At 38.7% G+C, this 21,735-nt stretch overlaps 1 protein-coding gene across 1 annotated transcript; it reads left to right on the top strand.

Annotated features, from left to right (window-relative positions):
- Positions 1–4,127: 4,127 nt before the first annotated feature.
- LOC146003674 (uncharacterized) lies at positions 4,128–20,122 on the top strand. Its single transcript, XM_083142036.1, has 3 exons — positions 4,128–4,258; positions 8,314–8,630; positions 19,853–20,122. The coding sequence occupies exons 1-3, from the start codon at positions 4,135–4,137 to the stop codon at positions 20,093–20,095; spliced, it is 684 nt and encodes a 227-aa protein (XP_082998162.1). The 5' UTR covers positions 4,128–4,134; the 3' UTR covers positions 20,096–20,122.
- Positions 20,123–21,735: the final 1,613 nt, after the last annotated feature.

Genomic DNA, 21,735 nt, shown 5'->3' with positions numbered 1-21,735 from the left:
GCCGAGTGGTTAGCACATCGCGCTGCGACGCCAAGGGTCCCGGATTCGAATCCCGGTCCCTTGGTTGTTTGTGAATGTCCATTCATCATTTCATCACTCATCCCCATCTTCGCAAATTAGCCAAGAGGCACAAAACGCGAAGTAAAATAAACTAAATCAATCAATCAATCAATCTACCACTAGTTCCAGATCGGTCCCAAAGCTAAAGACATTGACGACAGCGGAACTTCGAGTAGTGCTACGAGTAGTTCGGGTCGAAAGATGAAGAGATCGAAGGTCTCTCTCTCTAAAGTGAATATTTCGGCAGTATCGGGCTGGGCATTGGAGCGATTTATTAAAAAAGAAATAAGCTGCACAGATCAACTGAAAATCAAAGTTTTGAGTGATGATTTGGTTGTACCAGGACCAAATTTTGTGTATGCAGTCCGAGAATTTCATGGCATAAAAAAATACTTTTGTTTAAGGCTACTGGGTTCGACACACAGTCAACAGGCAATTTTGGACACTTGCGAGTGCTTAGGCATGAATATGAACATTTTGGTGGATTTCGGCTTTTATAAGAGCTGCAAACATGGGAGGACAAGACACATTAGTGGTGATCAGGCTCGAATGAGAGAGAAATATTCGTGAACTGTCTGATTCCAGTTCCCAGCACACAGTTTGAATCTTGCGTTGCGAAGTAGATTGTGCATTCCGTGCATGTGTAATACCTTCGTAAAAACACTTCTGGTACATAGATGTTTTGATGCCTGATGAGAAGAAATGGACAAACATACATACTGAGATGGTTCCGACACACAATATTAATGCATGGAAACAGAGGAGTTGAGTGGTAGAAAATGTCCCGATTTCACGTTCTGATTAAAATGACAGCCTTAAACGCCACACCCCGTGGCCGAGTGGTTAGCACATCGCGCTGCGACGCTGGGGCTCCCGGGTTTGAATCCCGCTCGGGCATGGTTGTTTGTAAATGTCCATTCATCAATTTCATAATTTCATCCCTCATCCCCATCTTCGCAACTTAGCCAAGAGGCACAAAACGCGAAGTAAAATAAAACAAACAAACAAAGACAGCCTTAAACAGTGGCGACGATTTAGGAGATAGTTGCTCCCCATTCTTTTGCCTCCACACTATCACACTATGGCCTCTTAATGCTTGTCTCCTTGTCCACCCTCGCCCCCACATTTTGGAACCCAATTGCCACCACTGGCCTTAAACATACAATTGTGATACTCCTTTAAAAAATGGTGTTCAGCCGCCGCCCCGAAAGGAATTCCTGGATACTTGCCTGTTGCTTCCCGTAAAATATCACTGCACTCTCCACCTTCTTCTTCTGTCTTTTCTTTGGTGCCGTCAATAGCTTCAACACGTTGTTTTTTTTATATATATATTTGTCACACATTTGTTTTAATTAGTATTCTGCTCGTTCCGCCACCTGAACGCAGCAGCTAGGGTTCAAAGGGCAGTGTAGTTACACCGGAAGAAGGCTCGGAAATGGCAGGCTTCAGAAGTTAACTCATCCAAGTTAAATTAAACAGGTATGTGCTCTCTCTAAATTTAAATCATAGTTCACAAATAATTTGATTAAAAGTTTTAAAAGTATATATTTTACTTAATAGCGTATTAATTGGTGCATTCTTCTCCAGCATAGCCATAGGCAGTGACCACACTACGAGGGGGGGGGGGGCAGGAACGCCCCCCAATTCTCGTTCGACAATTTCTCTCTCTCTCTCTCTTATCTGCCCCCAGTAAAACGACGGAATAATAAAAATGATTGCCCCGGGAAAATATGATTTACCCCTCCATCTTTACTATTGCTCTGTCACATATTCCCACATATTTATTTTAATTTTAGTATTGTGAATCATATTCCACTGTGTTACCTCACGTAGCCAACCCCCCCCCCCCACACACACACACTCACGTACGACTTCAGTTGTAAGTTTTAGACTAAGCTTGTCAAATATCCACTTATATCTTTGTATTCTTGAGCCATTTAAAAAAAATCATTTCGCCCCTTCTTCTGGACTATTTCATAGGTATGTTTTCCCACTGGAAGCCCCTTTGCAGATCGAGATCCGGGGCTAAAGCCTTCCCAAGCCAGCGTCCCCTCCAAATACTCTCTTGGTCTCATGAAAGACAAATATATGTATTTCTACGAAATATTAATTTGACTTGGCAGTTTCTCTTTTCGAACAGGAATAAGTTTTAAATTTTAATAGCTTATAAATTTACACTATCAATTTTGAGTAAAGGTTTTTGCTTAACCCTAAAAGTACATTTAGAGACTGCAAGGTCAACTCTCGATATTTCAGATATATTAAAAATTTTCATCACAACGTCTTGTAATAATTATTTGTTACTTCAATAACCTCCTCGCAAATGTTTCTCGCATATTAAAACATAGATGCCAATTTCTGTTTATTTCCTTGTAATGCTGACCTCCGTGGCGAAGTGGTTAGCACAATGCTTTACGATGCCAAGAGCCCCCACGTTCGAATCCCCGCCCGGCCATGGGTCTACTTTCCTTTCTTCAATTTCATCATATCATCACGCATCCTCATCTTTGCGATTAGCCATATGTAACAGATAAGCGAAGTAAAATAAATTAAGTCTATTAGTCAATTATTTTTTTAAACTCTTTAATTCTTCTTTAGCATGCCACGTTTTTGTTAAAATTATATTACGATTTGTAAAATGTCGAAATTCTAAAGGAGAACACGCAAATTTCTTTGTAGCGCATCGGTCAGAAAGTTTCAGGAATATGGATTTTCAAAATACATTTTTTCACATGTACTTTGCCTCCTTTTAAAAGTAGCGCGTTTTCAATTATGTTACTAATCATTAAAAGGATGCCTCAATACCATCTTGGAGGATGACAATTATTATTTTTCCCCTCCTAAAAGTAATAATATACTTTCGCTCTCTGAATCTCCCATATAAATGCTAGGGGCCGTCTGCTTCAGCCGAGCTCACTGCTTCTCCGGCGACGTCACGCGTTCGTGCAAGATCGGCAATCTTCGGATGGCTTTACCTAATCTCTATATTCCTTGGGTCAGTCGTACCGCATCGCCCAACGTCGTCAAGGGTGCAGCCGGTTTATGTGTCAAGCCAATAGAACTGAAAATAGGGGAAATGAAAATTCTGCAATGTAAATATCTTATAGTAAATAAATTCCATTCTAAGGTATATAAAGGCATTGAAAAACACGGACTTAAGATACTAAAAGTGTTTTAAAAAACAACGCAAGCGGCGCTTGCCCCGCTTTTCCTTACCGCACGCTTCTGCTAATGGATGTATTATTTTGTCTGTATTTTACAAATTTAATAACTGTTTTCTTGCAAGTATGCAGTTGTGTCGGAATAGAACCCGTCTCAGTGGAACTATATTCTTGCGCGCACGTTTGGATCTACATATGCGAAAACCTGCTGCAAGGTTAACCTGACGCTTGGCTTAAGTATACTTAGGTCAACGCATCCTACTTTATTTTTGTTACTGTACGTCATTTCCCACCTGTAACGCTCAGCGTCAAGTTCATTGACGAACCACGAACGAGCACTGGTAATTCTCAATGTTAAACACACATATGTTGTATGTATTTCGCAGATGAGATTCACAACGCCCTCACGGATCTCTGGAATGCCCCACCGGAGCAAATTTTCTGAAAGAAACACTGTTCCCAATGCGTAGCCAATTTATTCTGCGAACACATAGGTGTAAACACAACTAGGGTAACGAATAAAATGTCTGAGCCTTCATAACAAGTAATTTGCTGAAGAGGTTTTCTCGGGCAATCAAGCAGGTGATTGCCCGAGAAAACCTCTTCAATTTTCGCCGCCAGGAAAGCTTCAAGAAGTAATTTTCCTGGAGAACGGGGAAATACTCCAATTACATAGGAAAAATACCCATCGTAGTTGCTTGAAACTTTCGTGCGCTTGAAATTCCTTACTTTTTAAAGATAATAATATTGTTCAATAACGGTAGTAACATTTCTGTACACTAAATACCTAAGTGAGAATATTAGGAGTGCAACTGCGCCCTCTTGCCCCCGTGCGCACGTCTGGCCAGCTCCATTTCGTAATATTTTCCGACAAGAAAATTATTAAATTTTCTCTCTATTACTACCACTACTAATGATAACAAACATGGCAGATGCTAAAGTTCTTGCACAACGCCGAGAAGCAAGACGTCAAAGAATTTTACAGAACTCGAATGACAGATTACGAAGAATAGCTAATGTTGATGCACCAAATAACAGTAAGTTGAAACGAGACGCACCAAATAATATATCTCCGCAGTATTAAATGAATAATATCGTCTGTTAGTCCCCTCATTTGCAACCATTAAAGTTGTAAGTTTCGTAGAATTTATGATGATAATTATTAACATGCAGTAAAGTGAACTCTTTGTAAATGTATGTTATGCATGTTCATTGGACACACTATTGATTTTGCATATTAGAAACCTGATATTTGCCACCTGTTGGTTCACGTATGCAATACCGGCGAATAATAAGAATAATTCATGTTTTTTTTGGTCTTATAGGTATAATTTAACAATACAGGGAATTTCTCCAATTTGTTTGAATTTTCGGTTACTTACTAATTTGGGTCTCCTAATCACGAATCTGCACTTAAAATTTGGCCTTATATTGCAGAAACAAATTACAACATACGAGGTGCATTCAAGTTATAACACCTCCGATTTTTTTTCTCGCTAACTACCAGGTGTATAAGCTTAAATCTGCTGTTTTGTAGTTAGGAAAAAAAATGGTTTGTTCATAGAAGGCAACAAGAAATTTATTCAAAGTACTTGCCCTCGCGAGATACACATTTTGCCCACCTCTCGGGCAATTTTTGGATACCACGCCAAAAAAAGTAATTCTCTTTCGAGGCAAACCACTCATCAAGCCATTTTCGGACATCTGCATATGAATCGAAGTGCTGCTCAGCGACGACGTGGCCCATCGACGAAAACAGATGGTAGTCGGAAGGGCCCAGGTCTTGTGAATAGGCGGGATGGGGTAGCACCTCCCAGTTGCGTGTCTCCAAGTAGTTTTGGACCAGTCTTGACGTGTGCTGTGGGGCGTTGTCGTGGAGGAAAATCAGCTTGCCATGTCTTTGTTGATAATCCGGCCTTTTGTCACACAGAGCATGGTGCAATTTCATCAGTTGTTGGTGGTAGCCGTGGGCAGGGACAGTTTCACCAGATTTCAACACCTCAAAGTAGACGATACCCTGTTGATCCCACCAAACACACAGCATCGTCTTCCGGCTGAAGCGATTTGGTCTCGAGGAAGATGTTGATGGTTGGCCGGGATCAACCCACGATTTCTTGTGTTTAGGATTCTCAAAATATATCCACTTTTCATCGCCACTCACAATCCGATGCAGGAAAGACTTTCTTTTATGTCTGGCAAGCAAGATTTCGCATGTGTTTTGGAGTCTCTCCAGCTGCCGATCGGTCAATTCATGCAGCACCCATTTTCCGATCTTTTGAACCTTTCCCATGGCACGTAGACGCATGGAAATGGCTGCTTGAGTAAGACCCAATTGCTCGGCAAGCATCTTTTGCGTTTGGGTATCGTCCTCGTCCAAAAGAGCATGCAATTGATGGTCCTCAAACTTCCTGGGCCGATTTTCACACTTCTTGTCCCTCAGGTCAAAATTGCCGTCTTTGAACCCACGAAACCAATCCCTGCACGTTGTTTCCGATACAGCACTGTCACCATAGGCCTCCACAAGCATTTGATGCGATTCGGCAGCCAATTTCTTCAAATGGAAGCAGAAAAGCAGAGCTTCCCGCATATGCTCTTTTTCTGGCACAAAACTAGACATGCTTACCACAGGAACACTGTCTGTTGTTGTCTGCACATGGTGGCGATGTGCACTGATTTGTGTTGGCAGATGTCCAACTCATACAAACACCAGGTATGGCGTGCCCATGGTAGCTTCATACACTCACTAACGCCATCTATGAGCAAACAGCAGATTTAAGCTTATACACCTGGTAATCACACGAAAACTATAAAACTTGTGTTATTTCTCGACGTAATCTCCCTGCAGCCGTACACATTTTTCACAACGTCGACGCCATGATTCCATGGCCGCTGCGAACGCTTCTTTAGGAGTCTTTCTTGCGACCACTGGAAAATCGCTGATGCAATAGCGGCACGGCTAGTGAATGTGCGACCAAGGAGAGCGTCTTTCATTGTTGGAAACAGCCAAAATTCGCTAGGAGCGAGGTCAGGTGAGTAGGGAGCATGAGAAATCACTTCAAAGTTGTTTTTACGAAGAAACTGCTGCGTCACGTTTGCCCGATGCACTGGTGCGTTGTCTTTGTGAAAGAACACACGTGTAGCCTTTTCCGGCCATTTTTCACGCAATGCTGGAAGGAGTTTCTTCTTCAACACATCTTCGTAGGATGCACCTGTCACCATTGTGCCCTTTGGAACGCATCTCCATCGCTGTCCCAGAACATGGCCACCATCATTTTTTCAGCACCGGCGCTTACCCGAAATTTTTTTGGTGGTGGTGAATCTCTGTGCTTCCATTGAGCAGACTGGCGCTTCATTTCAGGATTGAAAAACGGCATCCATGTCTCATCCATTGTCACAATCGATGAAACGAAAGTCCCATTGATGCCGTCATCACGCGTCAACATTGCCTGGTAACATGTCACACGCGCAGCCTTGTGGTCGTCCGTCAGCATTCGTGGCACCCACCTGGAAGACACTTTTCTCATTTTCAGGTCTTCATGCAGGATTGTGTGCACAGATCCCATGGAAATGCCAACTTTGGAGGTGATGTGTTCCACAATCATTCGGCGATCCTCCAAAAGAAATTTCTCCACTCGCTCGATCATGTCGTCAGACCGGCTTGTGTGAGGCCGAGATTGTCTTGGTGTGTCACACGACGTTCTGCCTTCTTTGAACTGTCGCACCACGAACGCACATTAGACACATCCATGACACCATCACCACATGTATCACTCACCTGGCGATGAATTTCAATCGGTGTCCCTCCACGCAAATGGAGAAAACGAATGATTACACCCTGCTCTTGTAATGAAAACGTCCCCATTTTAAGTATCCAAGACAGTCCCCACTCTGCCTGCTGCCACTAGAGTTCTATGTGCTGTACAGTGCTGCCATCTCTGTCATGCATGGACAACAAGTGTCGCGTATTGTACAACAAACCGCATGTTTCTATCTGCTTCCAGTCCTGCAAAAAAAAATAGGTGGTGTTATAACTTGAATGCACCTCGTATTGTATCTGAAGTAACAAGGAAAAGTAAGGAACTCTTGAATTGGGTAGCCCTTGAATTAAGTATTCAACAAAGATTTTAGCATTAAATAAATGAACCTGATTGTATCGCTGAAAATTTAGGTATGATTTAAGATGACCGGACCCCTCTACGATTTTCTTCATATTTGACATACTTACTAATTGAGGCCTGCTAATGACGAATCTGAGGTTAAAATTTGTCGGAAACGTCTAGATATTGCAAAATAATTGCGAATCATTGACGCTAGCCCCATGAACCATTGACGTGTGGTTAGGTGGTATTATCAGGAATATATATATTTCCTTGTGAAACAAAAAATTTTGTGAAAATCGACGGTTTCCATTCAGAAAACTAACGCTTTATTTTAGCTTATTTTGCAATTTCTAGACGTTTCCGACAACTTTTAACTTCAGATTAGTGATTAGGAGACCTCAATTAGTGAATATGCCAAATATGAAGAAAATCTGAGAGGGGGTCCGGTCATCTTAAGTCATTCCAAAATTTAATATATGTATTTGTTCTAACTTATGTAATCGAATGATGGTTTTGATTTAAAATATTAACTTCTCTGTTAAGAACAATTTAATGCTTCATGTTGCAAGATTTCGAAAAAATACTGTGCTGGGACAAATTCTAGGTAAAGTTAAAAGTTCCCCATGCATATAGCACCATATCATGAAGGCACATTTCATAACCTAGAACTTGACAACTTTTTTTTCCCAATACATATGTGCATTTTGATAATGAAATAATTCTTGAACACATTATTCATTGTACACCTCTACTTGTAGTGTTGGAATATCAATGAAGCACATTTGTGTGTCACACACATTATGGTAAAGAATGCTTTAAAAAAGGGTTTGGGGAACATAATGGTCCACGTTCGAAAGAGGATTTGTCAAGATGAAAAGCATAGAATAAAATTGTATTGCACGTTACCAATAACATTTGTTCTAATTTATGTTATCTAAGTAGATGTTATCGGCTGACATTTTGCTGAAAAGCAGGTATTCTTTTTCTTACAGGCAGTGAGGATAGCAGAGAAGAAAGTGCAAGGAATGTCATTGAGGATTCTTTGAATAACTCCGGCGATGCAGTGGGCAATCAAAACTATGCATCATCAGATGACATCAATTTAACTCAAACTGATTCAGAATCATCATTTGCCTCTCATGATGGGCATGTTCGTCAAGAGACACCCAGCACCGAGGGCTTACATAAGTCAAGTTCACAAGGTGTATTATCTCATAGTCTTTTGGAGTATGGGAAAATCCACATAATTCTTCTTGCAACTTTTGTGAGGATATTCCTGGCTTCAGAATATGGATCTTTGTTCAGTCAAGTAAGTTTGTATTTCTTATGCATGCATGGTGTAGCAGATAGACATGAAAAGTCGAGTAATTGTATTTACTAGCAGCATGTGTACACAAACATTCAGGATGCTTAGTAAATAATGGTCCAAACCTCAAGAGTGAAAAGTATGCACTAGTAGAAGCAAAAAAGTATCTGTAAACATGGGTCTTAAAATCAACCATTTGTGCGATAATTGGGAAGGTATGAATGTTTTGTTCGGATCCATCACTGATGTGTGTGTTGATACCCATGCTCATTGCGTGCTGTTCTCCTTGCACACTTGTCCACTACGTGCTGAAGGAATACCACTAGCACTGGTAAAAAACAACCAAAAATAAAAAAACAAAATGTATGCCACTGGTGTGTTTGTTGGGAGAGCCCAAATAAACAAAAACACGTACCTCATTAAAAATGGTGTTTATTAAACATACATTTTCAAGTGCACAGGATTGTACAAAGAAATGGATTGGAGTGTAGACCGCCGCGTCGGTGTTTCCGCTGTCAGCACTATACTGTCAGTGAATCAAGCATGCAAGTTTCCATAACTAGTTTGAAGAGTGATTTGTTTACTTACCAATTTATGAAAGAATGTGCTGAAACTGTTTGCCTTCGCTGTTCACACATTTTTGACACCTTTTGATGGAGTTACCCATAACTCGCAGCAGTTCCTGTTGATTAATGTTGGCAATTTCTTGGCTGATGTTACGTTTCAGTTCTTTCAGGGTGTGTGGATTTGACTTGAATACAGAGAGTAAATTGTTTGACAACATGGAACTTCGAATCTTGTTCCAAAACGTCCTTGAATTTTATGTGCTGATTGAGTTACACATATGAATTTAATAGTAGAAATTCTACTATTGGGACAATCCATGCAGGCGCGGTTGGCCCTATAGTGCACAGGATCAGTGAACCCCCAGTAATATATGTCATTTACCTCGAGAATGGACAATAAACAGTATATTTACCTTTTGACAATTTTTCACTAAAATTTCTACACAATAAGTCATGTATTTGTGTCGTTAACACAGCAAATTCTTTTGCTGAGAAAGAGAAACCGCGAGTCGGCCGCCCTCGTGCAGACCCTCACCTGAACCCCCTCAGAAGAGCTCTTGCCATTGTGAAGGTTCGGGCGGCAGGCAGAAGCTCGGGGTAAGCTATATGGGCAAAATATATCGCAGATGATACTGAGGAACCTCACTCTCCAACCAACAGTAATGCTCTCTCAGAAGCTGCAGCAGAAGCCAGAAGGCACCGTCCTCGCTGCGAGTGAGGCCCAGCTGGTTCCTTACTTCCAGTGTTGCCCTGTGAGGTTCAAGTTTGAAGCACATTCGTTACATATTTAAAATAGACGCGATGAATTAAAATAAAACAAATACATTACTAAAATAATTCGAGCGTGCATTCAGACTTTTTCCTTAAAGATGGAAACACTTCGTATATGTGAAAGTAAAATAATGCCACGATCTTAGACAAGAAAGGAAGACGTGATAAATCCTGTCGGTGTCAATGTTTCAAGTTTGTAAGTTTTCGAAGTGCTTTTATAGTTGTTGCAAAGTATTGATGCTCCGAAGGATGGACTATGTTACGTCATTTGATGCAGTGTAGGTGTTGCCGTCTGCGCAGGTAAGAAATGACCGCTAAAATGCATACAATTAACGGAAACAAATTTTCTCGTCTGTTGAAAGAAAATTAGAGATAAAGCGTGTGCTAGTCGACCAACTCCAAACTTGAAGATAGAAAAATAAAGCTGTAGCGTTTCAATGAAAGGGTCTCAGGTTTCTAGTACGCACATGTCATTGATTGCCTTTTCCCTTTAATAATTGTAGGACCATTGTGTTTAGTCGTTTTATAATTTCAGGCATGGCCATCCGAAGGGGAAAAGGGGCCACACCCACTGGAAAATTAATGTCTACCTAAAACTATTTATTACACACATATAATTTCATTTCAGTCACAGTAATTTATGATAAGTATTATAAAGGCGTTGCAAGGACTGAAGGAGTGTTTTTTGAGAGAACAACACTATTACAGGGAAAAATGTGCCTCGTTTGTCTCCCCTGGAAAAAAAAATGATCTTGCTTCCCATTCCTGGAACAAATCCTGAGGACATCCATGATTTTCTAATGAGACCCGACATTTCTTTCATCGAGGCACAATTTATTGTACTTAGTTTTAGTCCTAAATTTATTCGCACACCTCTACTATGAAACCTCATTCTATGAAAAAAAAAATGTGCCAATCTTTTAACCCCCCATGCCCCGATCCCTTTGTTTCGCGAAGAAAGTTTTTTGCGGAAACTGAATATGTGTCATATGACTTCGGTAATGCACGAGTCGCGCCTGAATCCATGTCAAGTGGTCCAATCCATGTTGCTCGACAATTTTTAAAAAATCTATTTTTTTCTGTGCAGTTACTGTACCATGTTGTTAGTTGAAAATAGTCATTATTTTCATTTTAGGGGCTGTAGGTTTCGAGTGGCAGCCATATTTGTTTTTCAAGATCCGCCATTTGGTGGTGTTGTAAGGGGTTACCGAATCTGAAATATCTCAGCCCCTAATTATCCTATTGATGAGGAAACAAAAACAAAATGATCAGCAAACTGTAAGCTACAAGACTGTGTATTAGCCATTGTTATATATGAATTATGAAAGGGTGAAATTTATGTTTCAAAAAAGTAGGTCATTGAGGCTAAAAGTCCTGATTTTAGCAGATAATATTTGCAAGAAGGGGAATGGTCAGGAAGTTGAGCTTTACTGGATAAAGAGCTCTGATATAGATGTGCTCATTCACCAAGTTTCAACCCTTAGACATGCCCCCCTTTTTTTCTAGAAATGATTAAAAAGTTAGAAAAGTGAAGAAGTGCACCTTTCATAGGTAGATAGATATCTCTGGTGGGGGACCTGATAAAAATATACAATCCCTCCCCATAACAGGTTGGTATGAATATATTATGTACCAAAAATTAGGATTTTCAGATTTCATTATAAGTACCTTTAATATTAACACAAAGTTATACTTACAAATAAGAATATGCAGAAGTACGGATAAATGAGAGTTTACTGTATATACATTATAAATCAATTGACAGTGGACGAATAACTCGCAAAGGGGTTTATCAAAGCATACAAGAAAAAGTTATATGAGGTAAATAGAATAGATATACATGACAGCAGTAAGCATAAGCAAGTTGCTCGTTCCAACATGCACAATCGTGTTCAGACATACGTCTCATGGGAATTCACAACTGGTGCCCCATTCAGATGCTTGCAGCTCAAGAGGAAGGTTGTGTTTCTGCAGTTCTGTGTATCATTACATCCAGTTAGTGACGAAATGGAAGTGATGTAGGTAAATTAACTGGTGAAGAATGTCAAGGATGTGTATGTCAAGAAGCATTAAGGCACTTGGCGACTTCAGAGGAAGAAAAGAGGAATCTTCTGATATTGAGAACAAGCAGTGGCATTGGAAACATATGCAACTACCATGAAGTGAAGTTTTCTCGAAAGTATCATCATCTTTTTGGTCAAATCGTGTTGCGACCCTCTAAAAATCCATAAAAAAGTCATAACTAAAGGACTTCCAGAAATTACGAGTGCACACCTACTAAAGGAAAAGAATTATGTTGTAGATCTGATTCCTGGAAAATCATTATGTGCTACATGCTACACAAGACTATTTGTTGTGAAGGAAAAGTACAATAACAGAAACAATGATGTCACCTCCAAACAGGTGACATAGTTGCGTGTATTTATGATGCAAACTGGTATATTGGAATTGTTGAAGAAGTCAGCATCGAACATGATGACCTCAAAGTTCATTTTTACAAGCCACAAGGACCACGAATTTTATTTCAAATTTCAAGAGACGACAAGACATGGGTGCCTTTCAAGAATATTTTAAGGTAGCTTACACTCATTGATCTTACAAATGCAACTGGTTGGTGTCACACTATCACTCCTCAGTTGTGTGATGAAATCTCACAACTTTTTGTGGAAAACACTGTTTAAGTGGTAATAAGTAATCCACTGTTGTTCTTGTATGCTTTGATAAACCCCTTTGTGAGTTATTCCTCAACTGTCAATTGATTTATGATGTATATACAGTAAACTCTCATTTATCCGTACTTCTGCATATTCTTATTTGTAAGTATAACTTTGTGTTAATATTAAAGGTACTTATAATGAAATCTGAAAATCCTAATTTTTGGTACATAATATATTCATACCAACCTGTTATGGGGAGAGATTGTATATTTCTATCAGGTCCCCCACCAGAGATATCTATCTACCTGTGAAAGGTGCACTTTTTTCACTTTTCTAACTTTTTAATCATTTCTAGAAAAAAAGGGGGGCATGTCTAAGGGTTGAAACTTGGTGAATGAGCACATCTATATCAGAGCTCTTTATCCAGTAAAGCTCAACTTCCTGACCATTCCCCTTCTTGCAAATATTATCTGCTAAAATCAGGACTTTTAGCATCAATGACCTACTTTTTCAAACGTAAATTTCACCCTTTCATAATTCATATATAACAGTGGCTAATACACAGTCTTGTAGCTTACAGTTTGCTGATCATTTTGTTTTTGTTCCTCATCAATAGGATAATTAGGGGCTGAGATATTTCAGATTCGGTAACTCCTTACGACACCACCAAATGGCGGATTTTGGAAAACAAATATGGGTGCCACTCGAAACCTACAGCTACTAAAATTAAAATAATGACTATTTTCAACTAACAACATGGTACAGTAACTGCACAGAAAAAAATAGATTTTTTACAAATTGTCGAGCAACGATTTTCTCATATCCTGGACCACTTGACATGGATTGACCCTATTAACAAATTGCCGAAATTCCTCAAATGGGGGTTTCAACCATTAAGCATTAAGAGGCATGATCAAAAAATGAAATATCAGATGGGAATGTTAGGTAACTGCGTAAGAGTGCGTATAGCAAAGTGAATAAACTTAACAATGAGTCTTTAAAACTACATTTGGAACTAAGCTCTATTATGGACGGGTGACCTGGAGTAGAATAGAGGAGAGGCATCATAAATATGTTGAAGCGAGTAAGAATGTACATAGAATAAAAATTCAGCACAAATTGGCTAGGATGAGGGGAAATGTGAAGGACGGTAACGGAACTAAGGAAGACTGGAGGGACGAGGAAAACGAAAGGAAGGATATTGTGCTTAACTTGACAAAGAAAGAACTACCCTCTGGTTTGAACATAATTATGGGAAATGGTCAAAAGTTTGCAGTTGAGAGGAGTGAAGTTGAAAAATAAGAATTATCATTGCAGCAGAAGGGACAGGGGCCATCTTGGATGACAAAGATGATAAAAGGGAAGTCAAGAAGAAGATACATCGAACAACAAATATATCATCGAACAAGAAATTAGGAAGGAAAATAAAAAGGGGTATGATAAAGGAGAGGAAAAACAAAGGAATAAGAGGTTTAAAAAGAAGTTAGATAACTTAAAGAAATGGGTCAAAGAAAATGATGTATTTCTAATAATGGTCCGACAAAGAGAATAAAATGGTTGTCATAGAAAAAGGGGATTACAAAAAAAAATTGGAAGAATGTTTCTTAAGTAACGACTTCAAAGAGGTAGACAAGGATCCGATCAATAAAATAAGAAGTGAAACAAAAAGAGGGATTGAAAACAGTATCACGTTAAGTAGGATAGAGAAAAAAAAGGATAATCGACGACTGTAAAAAGGGGATCATCCCAGTGGCTTTTGGAATACCAAAAATGCATAAAGAAGGTACACCGTTAAGGCCTATTATACCCATGTACAACCTTGGTGACAATGAAGTTCGACCAGAAAGGAATACGTGATTAAATGCACAGAGGCATAGGCGGTGGAATGGGTGACCCGCAGAAGTGACGCATGTGTGTAAGAGGAGGCGTGTGAGCAGGCAAGAATCGTGATCCCAGCATGTTGCACCCAAGGTCACGTAAAGAACGAAAATGGGGAACTATACGCGTGACATTGAACTTCGACCAGGCACCAGACCCATACGGGAAATTCCAGATAGTGGCGCATTCGACGGAAGCATGACGTCACGGACATGATAACGGAGTCCGCCGTATATAAGCGCGTGCTGTGCACCGAGGAACCGCAGTGCATCATCACCATGGCCAAGGGCAAACCTATTGACAACACCGTGAGGAGAAGAGTGGTAAAGTTCCAACGGGATGGACTCAGTGAATGGGAAATAGGGTGCCAACTGAACTTACCCAAGTCAACCGTCCACTGCATCATCAAACACCACCAAAATACGGGTACTACAGAGCCGGGTAAGGCGCCCGGTCGAAAACGCCTGCTGAGCGTGCGTGACCTATGGATATTTAGGTGCTATATCCAGACCAACAATCATGTTTCTGTGGCCGAATTACGACTGTGGACTCGTCCGCAGCATGCCCCGATGCATTGCCACAGTTATTCGCCGACGGGGCGGCGTCACACCATGGTAAACAGGATCCCCTCTAACAGTGGTCGAACTTCAATGTCACGTGTAGATGGACGAAAATGTTTTATTTTGTGTGGACACCATACATTGCTGCGTTGGAAATTTATGTTTTCCTTTGTTCCATGTAGCCTGCTGAATAAAATATGTTCAGCATATGCATGTGTTCTCCTTCTTTCACAACGCACTCCTATATTTGTGACTGGTCGAACTTCATTGTCACTAAGGTTGTATATCCATCCGGGGTACAAGTTTGCCAAAACTCTGGTTGCGAAAATTAAAGAAGTCAGGGATAACCCGGAATATAGTGTTAAAAATTCATGGAATGTAAAGAGGGAAATAGAAGAACTGGAAATTAACAGTACAGATGTGATATTGAGTTTTGACTTTGTCAACATGTACCCCAACGTACCAAGGGAAAAGGCCACCGATTGTTTACAGAGGTGGTTGATGGGGAATGGGATTGATGTAGTGACCGCTTGGGATTATGTAAGATGGTTTAATATATGTACGGGGTACAATTACTTCTGCTGTAACGGAAATAAGGTTAAATTCTATGGGAGATATGTCGACGATATTCTGGCTATCGGGAAGAAGGGAAGATTAGAAAGTTTATTCCTTGCATTGGGGGAACAAGAAGAAAGAGTCAAATTCACAAAAGAAGAAATGAAAGATAATAACATAAGTTTCTTAGATCTTGAGATTTGCAAAACAGACAAGAAAATTAGGATGAGCGTATATCATAAGCCTTTGTCAGGAGAAATGTATATCAACAGGGAATCAGAACTAAGTATAATGAATTCTTAAATTTCTTTGTACGTGCAATAAGATTCTGTAACTTTAAGGAGAATTTATGGAAAGAGATTGAGTGGATAATGAATGTGGGTAGAAAGAACGGCTACAAGGAGACGGAAATATGCGAGAAAGATGATAGCAAAAAGAGAATGGACAAGGATGTAAAAGAAGGGGGAGAAAGGGAAGAGAAAATTAGGTACGTAGGAATCCCATATTTTAGAGGATGTCAGAGAATGTGGAAAAAATAGTAAAGGAGTACGGAATCAAATTGGGATGAAAGCACCTAGAACCTTGGAGAAATATTTTACGAATTACAAAAGGGAGGGAATGGAAAAAGAAGATAATGAAGAATGGAAGAAAGGGGTATATAAGATTAGATGCCAATGCAATAAAGAGTATATAGGACAAACAGGTAGAAGCATGGGCATACGTTGGAAGGAACATGATAAAGATAAAAGGGAGGGGGTTCCCCGGACCGGACTATCGGAGCACATTATAGATGAAGGACACCAAATAGAAGTACTAGAAGTAATAAGGGGGCCTCGTATATTTCTAAAAATAGAGAGAATAAGCTTAACAGAGAAGATGGATTGAGATGATCAAAAAATGGGAGAAACGGGAATATGAGAAAATTGGATTTCAGGTCACCTCTGATGTAATACGCAAAGTGCAAGTTATACGCGATTTTGATCTTGAAATGACGTAACGAGGAGAAATGCAGGGGCAAAGTAAGGGAGGGGAGAGTCGACATGCCTGCAACCTCATGCATATGATAGGGAAAACACAGGCAGACTGCATGGGAATAGTGTGATTAGGGGGTATCTTTTCTTTTTTAAAAGTTTTAACTTGCACTGGTTTTTTAAGTGGAAGGTTTTATAGTGATTATTTTAACAAATAGCAGTCAAGTATGGGTCAAGCATGCAAAGGTTTTAGCATTTTCCAAATATTTTACCTTTACCATAATGTACCAATTCCTTTTCCTGATGAGTGTATGAATTGATGAGGCTATGGCAATTTTCGGATAGCTGAAATATAGGACCTGAAGAAGGGAACAGTGGTTCCCGAAACATTGTCTGTGGACAAAATAGATACTCATTTTACGTAGGTAATAAATAATTTTGTATTTTTAATTTTTAGAAATACGAAAGAATATACATATGAATCATAAATAAATACACACTGTTCAGTAGAAAATATTTGCTGAGCCATAGCACACTTTGCAGTTGAATACACTAGAAAAACACAATACGTAACAAGCACCCTATCACTTCACAGTCGCCAGACTAATATACAGGCCACACAATACAAAACAAGGACCCTTATCACTTCACAGTTTTGTGTCTACTTTCAGGACCTCCCCAAAAACCTGTTTCTAGCAGAGCTCGCCAGCTTACGTTAGTGGGTTTCTTAATAAAGATGTATTAATCAAAAATGTGTGTGCATTGAAGGCAACTAGTTTGAACACCTTGTTTTATAAATGTGGTAAGTGAATTACTTCTTAAAATAATTACAGAAACTGTTGTGCACTTCTTTCATTGACACTCTACAATGCCAACAAAGGGATGTGAGTGCCTCACTTGCCAATAATGCAAACACTGATGCTGCAGTCCACACTTCGATGGATCGCTCTATACATAGCAAGACATTGCATTGTGTCACAGAAGGTGTTCAAAATGCTGTCCTTGCATTGGCATGCAAGATTCTACTCTTCTCAGTAATGAGTTGCGAATTCTTTCAAACACACCCTGCCAATTTCTTGATTGGCGACTGACAACCTCAATCCAGTGTTACAAATGTCTGAACTGGAAAGCTGTACATTACCCCTTTCAGAACCCAGACACAAAAATCCGAAGGATTCAAGTCAGGTGATCTGGGAGGGGACGGTGCAGGTCCACCGTGATCAATCCATTGTTGACCTGTATTCAACTTCTATACAGTTACAGCAACATGTGCCAGTGTACTGTCTGGCAGAAACCACATCGGTGGCAGATCCTAATGATATGCTCATACATTTTTGGACCAATGTTTACAGAAACAAGCCCCTCTGAACATTTTCCTTTGAAAACAAATTTTACCTTTATATTCGTAATGAAAATACAAACTGGCCAAATTTTACACACAGTTACAGATACATCGGCAAAAATATAGGTAATTTTACCAATACACTGATATACCTAGGCAGCTGCCAAATCCCAGTGGGATGACATATTTTTAGAAAATAGAATAACTATTTGGAAGAGATTCACGGAACATAAGCCGAAACTTTTATGTCTACATAACTTCAATCCTATAAAACAAATATGATTTCAATCTTCATACACATTCAAATTATTTATTTAAATAATATTTAAATAAATAAGAACATACAAGCCTATGTGGGTTTTGCATGATATTCTTACATTACAGGTAAAATTAAAAGTGACATCTTTTTTTTTTCATTGTTGTAATATTCTTGTCTTTATCTTTTGTAACTTACATTTCATGTCATTGTATTATTGGCTCACGAAAAAGATGCACATTTTGTCGAAATGTGAGTATATTCTAGAATATCAGCCATCAAAGGAATAACATTTCTTATGAAAATATATTTACGAGTTGTGTGAGTTACTCACTGTATAATATAATCCATACAAAATAGTCTTTCTTACATGAGTGAGTATAGAATTTCGAAACTACGTTTCGACTGCCCCCTTCTTCAGGTTCTTTTTCTTGTAGGTACAAATCATATATGCTGCGTCAAGTGTGTTAAAAGGATTAGGTGAAAAGGTTTGGCTGAAAAACACGTTAAAAACAGGTCACCATTCATTTAAAACCCCCAGTTCAAAATCTTGCTATAAGGTGTTCTCTATTCTCCATAAAACCTCATTTGACTGCGATCCTATTAAATTGACTAAACACATTCCCTTGTTTTGCTTGCTCTGACGGTCTATTCCTGACCGAGAAGTCGTAGGAGAGGAATAACCTTCACGACTTCTCGGTCAGGAATAGAAGTCAGAGCAAGCAGAACAAGGGAATGTGAGGTTTTACGGAGAATGGAGAACACCTTATAGCAAGATTTTTAACTGGGGATTTTAAATGAATGGTGACCTGTTTTTAACAAGTGTTTTTCAACCAAACCTTTTCACCTAATCCTTTTAACACTCTTGACGCAGCATAAAATGATTTGTGCCTAGAAGAAAAAGAATTCAATGTTCGATCTAGCACAAACATATTTCTTCATTTTTACAGAAGAAACTACTTACGGAAATTACTTTCTATAGCATTGCGGGACATTGTGGAAGTGTGTAACAGTTTCTTTTTTCTGTTTAGGATACGTAGCCACACTGACCATTCACGATAGCTCCACAAACCATTCACATAGTGTTAGGTCAGGTTCGGTTAGGTTAGGCAAACATAGTAAAAAATATATATATATTCCACTAAAATAGCTTCCCAATGAAAGAAAATACCTTCAATAACTTGTACAATGCTATAGAAAGTATTTTCCGTAAGTACTTTCTTCTGTAAAAAGAAATGTGTTTGTGCTAGATTGAACATTTACCGAAAAAGAACCTGAAGAAGGGGGCAGTTGAACCCCGAAATGCAGTTTCGAAATTCTATACTCACTCACGTAAGAAAGACTAATTTGTACTTATGAAAATTATTTACAATGTAACATAGATATTATAACTTTGTAAACATTGAGACTACATACTGTGAGTTATTATACCTTATATTATATTCATATTGTGTCCCTGCATAAGCATCTCCAGGTCTCACCCAGCCTTTTTAACCAATCGGCTGGAGCATGGTGCTAGTCACAACACTTTCACTATGGTTAAAGAATGAGAATGTTGGAGCCTTACAGTCATGCCCCTTATGTACAGAGTTCAACTTGCTTATTATGTACAGATTTTATTTTTTTGATGATATATCTTTACCTAATTTGTAAATTCTTTCCTTTTTAGTCGATATTCATTCCGCTGTTCACTGTAGAAGTGGTGCAAATTTTGTACTTGTATTCAATCGGGAGGAGCAGATCTAGTTCGGTAATTGCAGGAATTCTCCTCCTATTGGTTGGACTTCCGCAGGAAAAAGTACTATTAATAACACATTTTGTGGGAACATTGAAAGCAATAGGAGTGGATCTATGTATTTACACTTTCACTTTTGTAATAGTGCATATGATATGGTCCAGTGCAGGATATTGAAGAAAGGGGAATGATTGTGTGTGTGTGGGTGTAAGTGAATATTTCATATCTAACATGGAAAGGGTCTGACGTTAGGTGGGGCCAGTTACTAAATATATATTAGTAACTTCACTTTGTTTTTTTTTTATTTATGTATCTAGTGTAAAAATAATGGAACAGTTTGTTACCAAATATAAACTTAGTCATTTTTTACAAGTTCATTGTGTTTATATGCATTTATATTGTTTGTACTCTAAATTACCTTATTCTAAACAAGAGTTTCTCAACCCGCGGGCTGCAGCTTAGTTGTCGATTGTACCGGGCCACGAGAGGTTCTCAAATTTGTCATATTAATTTGCGCAGCAATGTCTTATCATATTTTGTATTGGAAATATTCTGAAGAGAGTAAGGTCGGCTTTAGACGAAAGCTTTACGTAGCATTTTATGCCACGATCAAAATGTTACTGTGTAAAGTAAAAAATCTTATGGAATTTCTCAAGGATAGAATTGGTCCTAATTTTGTAGCATAAGCAACCAGAAGTGACCTCTAGGTCATGAGTGCAGATGTAATGGCAGCCGAGTGAGATGTAAACAACGTATCACTTCACATTTTTAAAAGCAGATAAGTATTCAACTGAGAGGAATAATGTTTCCTATAAAAAGGTATTTACATACAAATCAGTGGTGCTGCTTAAATACGTACATTATAGTGCATACAGTACATCTGTGGAAGAATAAATTAGTTGTTTCAATTATAAACACCAGGCACTGGCTCATCTCACATGCCTTTCGTGCTGTATATATTATTTAACATTCTCTGCATCGCAATTGCTAACTGGAATGTTACATGAAATGCTTCCATGTAAAGTATTGTCTGCTTTAAAAATTGCTATAAGATTTTTGGTAGCATTTATGCTAGGAAAGATACTAAGGGAAATGAGTTGAAAAACTCAGCTCAAATGTAGGCTGCCTAAATACAAGATCCAAGAACTTAGTTTCGAACACTGTTACTGCTTAATTTTTTTTTTCAAATCAACATCATTATAATCAAATTAATATACAGTTATCAGTCTTCTTAGTATAAGTTAGTCATAGATTTCCCAATTAGTATTAATTGGAATTTTTCAGTGCTCAAAATGCAAAATGTTATAGAAAATCAACACTTTCAAAATTAATGATGTTCGCGTTCGCCTAAGAAAACTACAAGATTTCATTAAGATCCAGTGGTTGAGAGAAGTATTTAAAACTAATTTTATATTGGTCAATACGTCTATACAAAATCGAACTGTTACTCTTTGATTATGCCATAATTTATTTATTAGTATTAAATTTCAATTGTGCATATTAATTAATAATGCATGAGGTTAAAAATATTAAAAATGTATTTTGGGATCTGAGCATCAAGTTTTAAAAGGTTTAGAACCATTGTTCTAGAAGACAAATGTGTCATATGTAAATAGAAAAACGGACATTGAAGTATGTTTTTCACGGGGTCAGATGTTGCCGTATTTGAGCTTCATAGAATATGAATGAAATGGCATAAAACTGACAAGTAAATCCTATCTAGGTTTCATTGAATTACCGAACTGAAACAAGGTGTGTGGGATTTGATTCTACTTGATAGCAGATTATCGAAGACTGTGAAAGACCAAAAAGGAAAA

This window comes from Lepisma saccharinum, chromosome 20 (genome assembly GCF_977018435.1).
Source record: "Lepisma saccharinum chromosome 20, izLepSacc3.1, whole genome shotgun sequence".
In the NCBI taxonomy this organism is placed as follows: domain Eukaryota; kingdom Metazoa; phylum Arthropoda; class Insecta; order Zygentoma; family Lepismatidae; genus Lepisma; species Lepisma saccharinum.
Note: the sequence above shows the minus strand (reverse complement) of the source record. Positions and strands in the feature narration are given on the sequence as shown.

Excerpts from the sequence above, each read along its gene's own strand:
- LOC146003674 (XM_083142036.1), top strand. The coding sequence starts at position 4,135 with ATGATAACAAACATGGCAGATGCTAAAGTTCTTGCACAACGCCGAGAA. Across the intron at positions 4,259-8,313 it reads TGTTGATGCACCAAATAACA|GCAGTGAGGATAGCAGAGAA; the intron begins GTAAGTTGAAAC and ends TTTTTCTTACAG. Across the intron at positions 8,631-19,852 it reads ATGGATCTTTGTTCAGTCAA|TCGATATTCATTCCGCTGTT; the intron begins GTAAGTTTGTAT and ends TTTCCTTTTTAG.